The 8,027-nt window shown below is 28.5% G+C and overlaps 1 protein-coding gene across 1 annotated transcript; it reads left to right on the plus strand.

The window, feature by feature from the left end:
* Positions 1-470: 470 nt before the first annotated feature.
* LOC136224635 (zinc finger protein WIP3) lies at positions 471-7,610 on the plus strand. The gene is made up of 2 exons (XM_066013026.1): positions 471-1,131; positions 5,781-7,610. Exons 1-2 carry the CDS (start codon positions 628-630, stop codon positions 6,234-6,236), a joined length of 960 nt encoding a protein of 319 aa, XP_065869098.1. The 5' UTR covers positions 471-627; the 3' UTR covers positions 6,237-7,610.
* Positions 7,611-8,027: the final 417 nt, after the last annotated feature.

Consider the following 8,027-nt stretch of genomic DNA (forward strand, 5'->3'; position numbering starts at 1 on the left):
ATATCAACCGGCGGGAGCAGAAGATGAGTAACAGCTGGTTCAATAGCATGAGCGCTGCTAATCAGCAATCCGATTTTGCTTCCAGAACACATGCCGAAAACGAACACATTCGAAGTTCCTGAGAAGCTGCTTGATACCTTTGAAAAGGTTCCGACCAATACACGCAATATCTCTATCCTTATAATAACTTCTATTATAATTTCACTAAATGTAGTTCTTATTGGTAAGTGATAATGAGTAAATTAATTTCACACTAACCCATTATTGAAGTCTATAGTTTACCTTAATAATGACAAGGCTTTACTCATAATAATTTATGTAAGTAACCAAAAGAATAATATCCAACTTGTGTATAACATTACAAAAAAAAAGTCCAAAAACTATTCTAGGATTCTCTTCATTTATTGATTTTTGCTAGTCATTTTCCTTAACCCCACCACCACTAAACTCTCAATCTCTCTCTCTCTCTCTCTAAACTATTGAAAACAATAGCACTAGATTAAATTAAAATTAAAAATTACCAACCCTATTAAGTAGTGCAAAGCTTTCCCACATAAACTCTAGAGATCATCATAAACAAAAACATCTTTCAATTTCATCAAATTGAAATTTCTCTCAAAAATCAACATGGGTTTTTTCAATTCCCATGAATCCATGTTCTTCCAAGCCCCAACTTTTATTGAATGGCTCAAACCCCCTTCATCATCTTCTTCTTCTTCTCTTTCTCATCCTCCATTAAACCTTGAACAAGAAAAAATTCAATGTTTACCTCTTTTAAGCAAGTTTACAGAGAAAAAAACATTGAAAGATGACAATTTTTTTGAAGTTAAAGAAGAGAAAGTGACACTACTTTCTTTGCACATTGGATTGCCAAATAGTGGAAATTCTTCATCTTCTTCTTGTTCTTCATCTTCTGCTACTTCTGCTACTTCTGCTACAACTTCTGATCAGAAAATTGAGAGAAAAGTTTTAGACTTCAAGAAAGAAGAAGAAAAACCCATAATTGGGGGCTCTAATTTTAATTCAGAAAGCAGATTTTGGATCCCAACTCCTGCTCAGATCCTTGTTGGACCTATGCAATTTCAATGCTCTATTTGCAGCAAGACCTTTAATAGGTACAATAATATGCAGGTAATTAATTAATTAATTGATTTTAATTCTTTAATTAGCATATAATTTTTTGTTAATTAATTGATTTTAATTCTTTAATTGGCATATACTTTTTTGTTTTTTGGGGTTTTCTTGATGAATTATTGCTTATTTTTCTTTGATTTTTTGTTGTTGGTATGTTGTTCTTACATTGATTTAAATAAATATTCTGTTTTTGGGGGGGACAAGTAAAAATAAATGGAAAAGGTTGGGTTTTTTTCAATCAATAATTACTGTTAATAATGATAAGGAAAGTACATATCCTAAAATATTTTGATCACTCTCTAAAAGTATACATGTATTAATTAGTAGTAAGAAACAATACTATGATCAGAATAGGAGATTCAAGTTTTTCTTTTGTTTTTTTTTTCTCTCTCTACACATTTCTAATTAAATTGATGCATACAAAAAATGAAGTGTTTTTCCTTTGATTAGCTACCCGTTTGATTTTTCTTTTCATAGTTTTTTTTTTTTTAATGAGATGTAGGTCTAGAGTGTTGGAATTAGAATTTAGAAACAACTAGGGTAGTTAGAAGAAAAATCAGCTAACATTTGAACTGAGGGACCTTGTGTTTCAGCTGTTTGCTGTTGCTGATAGGCAGTAGATATTAGTTGTTTTTTCTACAAAAAGCAGTGTTTCAAAATTTTACTAAACATTTTCTATCTCGTATTTAATATTGAAAGACAAAAAAAAAAATTCCAAAAAATAGAAACAAACATACACTAAACATATATTTTAACCTTTGCTCTCATTACGGTAATGTTAAGAGATAATAAAACTATATATATAGTTGGAGACTTATCCATATTATAAGCTTTATAGATGAGTACTATTAATTTTAATTTTTTAGGTTAGAATGTATTTTTACATTTAGATTTTAAGGGTTTGTTTGATTTTATTGTTATTTTCTTTTATATCTAAGGAAAAAATAATGTGGTTTTTCCTATTTGCAAACACAAGCTTGTAGTTTTTGCAAATAGTGTTTTTTTTATATGTTTTGTTAATAAAACATGGTATTTTAAATTACACTGTTAAGTTTTGATAACAACTAAGGGTATTTTTGTCTTATATTTACATATCGACAAAACACAGATATCTCAAATCGAACTACAACTGTGTGAAATGAACTTAAATGTCAAATTGGTTCATAAATTGTCAAATTAGTAAAAAAATATGAAATATCCATCATATGACTTATGGTTTCGACGAGATGTGTTTAGCCGATATGTACGTGTAATTTTTTTTTTAAAACAAAAATACTTTTCATTGTCAATTGTACACATCATCCGAACTTAATTAACAGTTCAATTTAAAATATTATATTTTAGTAATTAAACATATAAAACATACCACTGATCTCTATTTTATAAATTTTTAAACTACGGGTCTCTAGAAATTGAGTTAAGCACATATAATTTTTTATTAGTTTTCCCTAAAAAATTATGAATTAAAACTTTAACAATAATCTAAAGAAGGTTGGTTACTTTATCATTAGTTAGTATTCAAATAATTTAAATGATAAGTATTCCTAAGAAAAAGAAAAAACATATATATGTTCACATTAGATAATTGATATGATTATAAGTAGAAAATAATTAATTGAAGCAAATTGTTTTTCTAATTCTTATAGAGAAGACAAAAGAAAACCCATAATTGGTCATCATTTAAAAACCAATTTGAAATAAATACTAATTAGTTAAGTATTAATTAAGTACTCTATGCATGAGATTAATTATAATCTATCCATAATCAAATGGTCCTCAATTATTACTTCCTATTTTGAGAGTAAAGCCTAATTAGGAATAGAAAGGAAAATGGAAATATCATAAAATTAGTAAAAGAAGTGTAATTATTAAGTAATTGAAAATGATTGAAGAAATGAAAGTGGTTGCACAATATTTCAAAAAGAAATATGTCATAAAGATGTTGATAATGATTAAAGAAGAAATGTAAACAAATTTAAACAAGTAGTTGGATGAATTATAAAGGGGAAAATATATCATCTACTTTGGATGCATAAGAAATTCTTTATGATGAAAATAGATAAAATGATAAAATCCACCTAAGTATGTCAAATTGAACTAAAATTTCTATTATGGGAATAATATTTATTTATTTATTTTATATACTATCATGTGGGAAGAGTAACCTTCGCCAATTATTTTAGGGGCACAAGTGTCCATTTGATTCAGTTATTTGTCGTTTGTTATTACTATTAAATGTTTACTATTGTTGATAGGTAATAGATATTAGTTGTTTTTTCTATTAAAAACAGTTGTTTCAGAATTTCACTAAATACTTTTTTTTTATAAACCACTAAACTTTTTATTAGGTAAAAAGTAATTTCAAAAAATGAAACCAAATAAACACTTAAACTTTATCAAAAATAAATAAATAAATAAAATAATTTATTGGTGAATTTCTGTATAATATATTACACTAGTAAGTCTTTTTATTTTAAAATATATATATATATATTATGAAGTTTTTAACTTTTTCAAAATCAACTATTTTAGTACTTTGTGTCGAGAGTTATGTTTGCCAAAGGTTAAGTTTTACATAAAATGACAACTCATCTATCACAAGTTATTTTAATGTTTCATAACGTTCAATAAAGTTATCATTTTGTATATAATTTAAATTTTAACTACCATAATTTTTGAGATAGAGATTAAAGAGTTAATTTTGAAATAGTCACGAACTCTGTAATGCATATTTTAAAAAATATAAGGACTCACTTTATTATATGTCTCGCACACCACGTCATTCGTGCGATGTACAATAATTTAGTATCACGCTATGTCTGAACCAATATATATTTAATATTGTAATTTATTAATTATAGATTTTCAGTAATTTATTTACATAAAATTTTGGACTAAACCATAAAATATATGATTATGTGATATTAAATTATTAATTCAGTATATGAATGACATGTTGCGTTAGATATATAGTAAAGAACAAAAAGAACAAATCAATAGAAAAATCACATGCAAGTGACATTATTTGTAATAGAGTGCAATAGGTTAAGAAATTATTTAACTCAAAATTTTAAGTTATAAATAAGATCTAAGAATAGTTTTTATTATTAACTTCGACACATATTGCAAGTAAATTCCCCTTGACGGTTGAAACATCATATGTTGAAATTCTATTAACAGATAGAGTTATCAGGATTTAAACTCTCAACCACATAATCTAATGAGATTCAATATCATATTAAAGAACCTTCAAACTTGAAAATTTAAATTGACACTTAAAATTTAAAAATAACTTTTTTTATTATTGTCGGTTAAAACAAAATATTTGAATCATTATAGAATTTCCTATCTCAATTAAGAGTGTTAAAAAGAATTATTATGTCATAATTATGTGATTTATATATTTCATATAATTATATAAGATATAAATATAATAAAATAGCCCTAATAAATATGTTGCTCCCTATACAAATCTTCAACTGTCCAATCAACTTTCAAAAGATTTTAGATGACTCCTATTCTTATCCAATTGCATTCAATAACTTCCTATTTTTGTCCAATTGCATTTAATATCTCCTATTCTTCTCCAATTGAATTCAATAACTTCAAAACTTCAATTGCACGAACTTTCAGAAGTTCCTAATTATTTATCTATTCATGATTTTCATTTTAACAAGTTGCGAGAACTTTGAAACGTGACGAAGCATGTCTCCCACTTTCTGCATCCAACAAATTCTATTAAGAAAAATATGATGTTATTGAATGCAATTGAACAAGAATACAGAGGGTATCAGATGTACTAGGCTATAAAAAATAATAATCATGTTAAAAGAAATGTATCAAGTGGATCATGTCCGTAAATCCTATTGTAATATCAAAAATTAACAACCCTAATCACCAATCAAACTACGGTAAAACCTCAATAAATTACTTATGTTGGGATCATGAAATTTTATTAATTTATAGAGATATTAATTTATCGAGTATCAATTTACTGAACTGGCCGAAGTCGGGACCACAAGAAATTATTATTTTAAAGAGATTATTAATTTATCGAATATTAATTTATGAAGGTTTTACTGTAACTACATTGGCAGTCTACATCTATCTATCTATCTATCTATCTATTTATATACATTATAATCGAGCTTTTTCATAAACCTATAATCGAGCTTGCTCGTGAGATTTCGAGGCGAGATTCTCCATGCTCAAGCTCGGTTCCTTTATAAATCGAACCGATCGAGCTTTTATGGAGCTGAACACATTCAGTCAAGCTTTTTTCAAGCCCAAAACCGAGCCTCTCGTGAATGGCTCGACTCATTTATATCCCTATCTATCTATCTATCTATCTATCTATCTTCAAATTGTATTGTAAGGTGAGAAATTAACAACCCTAATAACTTGAGGATTATGAGTTTACATCTATCTATTGTCATGAAGAAGCCTGCTCACAAGTTTTCGAGCCGAGTTTCGCGATGCTCAAGCTCAACTCATTTATAAATCGAGCCTAACACAGTCGAATATCGAGTAGAACACCTAGCCTCTAGAACACCTAGCCTCTCATGAGAGGCTCAGCTCATTTACAGCTCTATCTACATATCTATCTATCTATCTTCAAACAATGAATAATAGTATTGAAAATGCAGATGCACATGTGGGGGCATGGATCAGAATTCAGAAGAGGACCAGACTCACTAAAAGGAACACAACCAGCAGCAATGTTAAGGTTACCATGTTATTGTTGTGCAACAGGTTGCAAGAACAACATAAACCATCCAAGAGCAAAGGCATTGAAAGACTTCAGAACTCTCCAAACACATTACAAGAGAAAACATGGTTCAAAGCCATTTATGTGCAGAAAATGTGGGAAAACATTTGCAGTTAAAGGAGATTGGAGAACCCATGAAAAGAATTGTGGTAAATTATGGTATTGTATTTGTGGTTCTGATTTCAAGCACAAAAGATCCCTTAAAGACCACATTAAATCTTTTGGTAATGGCCATTCTCCTCTTGATCATCATCCTCATCATCATCATCCTGAAGAAGAAGATGATAAAAGTACTACTGCTTCTGAAGAAGATGATTATAATTATGTTGGCTAAGGTATCTTATATATATATGTTGGATTAGGATCCTTTAATTAGGGTTTAGAGTCGAAAATACCCCTAATGTATTCGGGCGGACAGAGTTATATCTAGGGTTAACTTATAAAATTAGCCCTAAATATGGTTATTCAGGTAGAACAGATTTAGATTCCACATATAATTCCGTGTGATGTTAGTACTAACGTTTTGTAGATTGAGTAGTTTCAGACTTTATTAACGGTAGATCTAATTTTCGGTTAGTTTGGTTCCACGTCATGACTCCACTTATAAAACTGTGCAATATATATCAGCACGAGCTTAGGTGGTGAAGTTATGAAACCAAATTAACAAGACAGCAGTGTTCACATGAACCCTAATGACCAAATGATTTGGTCATTTACTATTAAATCAAGGTTTATTAAATATAAACCTTAGCATGCTTTGAATCTCTATCATAGGATTTTGATAAGCACGGTGAATGACCAAATTCATTTGGTCATTAGGGTTCATGTAAACACTGTTGTTAACGGAAAATGGGATTCTGTTAGATCTACTGTTAATGGAGTCTGAAAATATTTGTTTCCTCTACATAAACATTAGTGCTAGCATATTGCATTGTTTTTTTACGTGGAGTCTGAATTTGTTCTTCTCCAATAAATATAGAGCTGATTTTATACTTTATCTCTATACTTCGATTAATGTTTATCGAGCGTGTAATTTTACCCTCGCCGTTTTTCTACAAGCTAGCTCATTTTCACCCTTTTAAGCCCGTATTGTGGTAATCGAGAACAAAGATGCTCCGGAAAGTGATGAAATTGAGCTAGACTGAGAAAAACGATAAGGGTAAAATTACACATTTGAATAACCTTAATTAAAAATACAATTAAGTCTGCCGAATATATTATGAGTATTTTTAACCCTTATCCCGATCCGAGTACTGTTAGTTTTTTTAACAGTACTGAGGATCCTAATCCATATATATATATATAGAAAAGCCAATGTATAATATATATATAAATTTTGTTGATTTATGTTAGTTGGAGTTGAAAGATTAAGCTAATCTAGTATGCTAATTACCCTAATTAAGCTTGTGCTCAGTAACAAAAAATTCTTATCAGAGAGAGGGAGAGGTTTGTTAGGGAGCACAGTTGCTGTAATTTGGAGGTGGAATTATCAGCAGAAAAATAATTTAAAATAAAGCTAGATTTTATTTGATTTGATTTGATTTAATTACCTGATGATCATATATTGGTGGTGAAGTTGATGAATTTTCTTCTTTTTAAATTATATTTTATTTCTCTATTAATGGAGGAAATTTGTTCACTTCATTGTTAATTGTATTGGAGGTAATTTTAATTAATTAATACAAGGATTTTTGTTGTTGTTTTCTCTTCTTAATTTGCATATTTATGTGTTTCAAATTTCTATTATATTATTATTATTATTTTGCTTGTCAATAAATTTAAAAGAGCAAAAGAGAAACAAATCAATCTTGTGGCTCCGTTTAGACGTTCAAAATCAAAAATATTATTTCGATTTTTTCCGTCTAGGCACCCTGGACATGTTTTTACTGACTATGCAACGCCAAGGCCGCCTAAAAGCCACTTAAGAGCTGTCTCGACGACTATCAAAATAAAAAATATATTTTTTCATTATTATTTTGATCCTTTACTTTATTATAATTGATAAGTCCAAAATATACCTAATTTAACATGCATAATTGTGTTTGATTTCATGTAAATCATGTGTTAATTACTTTGTTTTGATTTCATGTAAATTATATGTTAATTGAGTGTATAGTGAGTCTCA

The sequence above is a fragment of the Euphorbia lathyris genome, chromosome 3 (assembly GCF_963576675.1).
Source record: "Euphorbia lathyris chromosome 3, ddEupLath1.1, whole genome shotgun sequence".
Lineage (NCBI taxonomy): Eukaryota > Viridiplantae > Streptophyta > Magnoliopsida > Malpighiales > Euphorbiaceae > Euphorbia > Euphorbia lathyris.

Coding starts and splice junctions, on each gene's coding strand:
- LOC136224635 (XM_066013026.1), top strand. CDS start 628: ATGGGTTTTTTCAATTCCCATGAATCCATGTTCTTCCAAGCCCCAACT. Junction 1,132..5,780: donor ATAGGTACAATAATATGCAG/GTAATTAATTAA, acceptor TTGAAAATGCAG/ATGCACATGTGGGGGCATGG.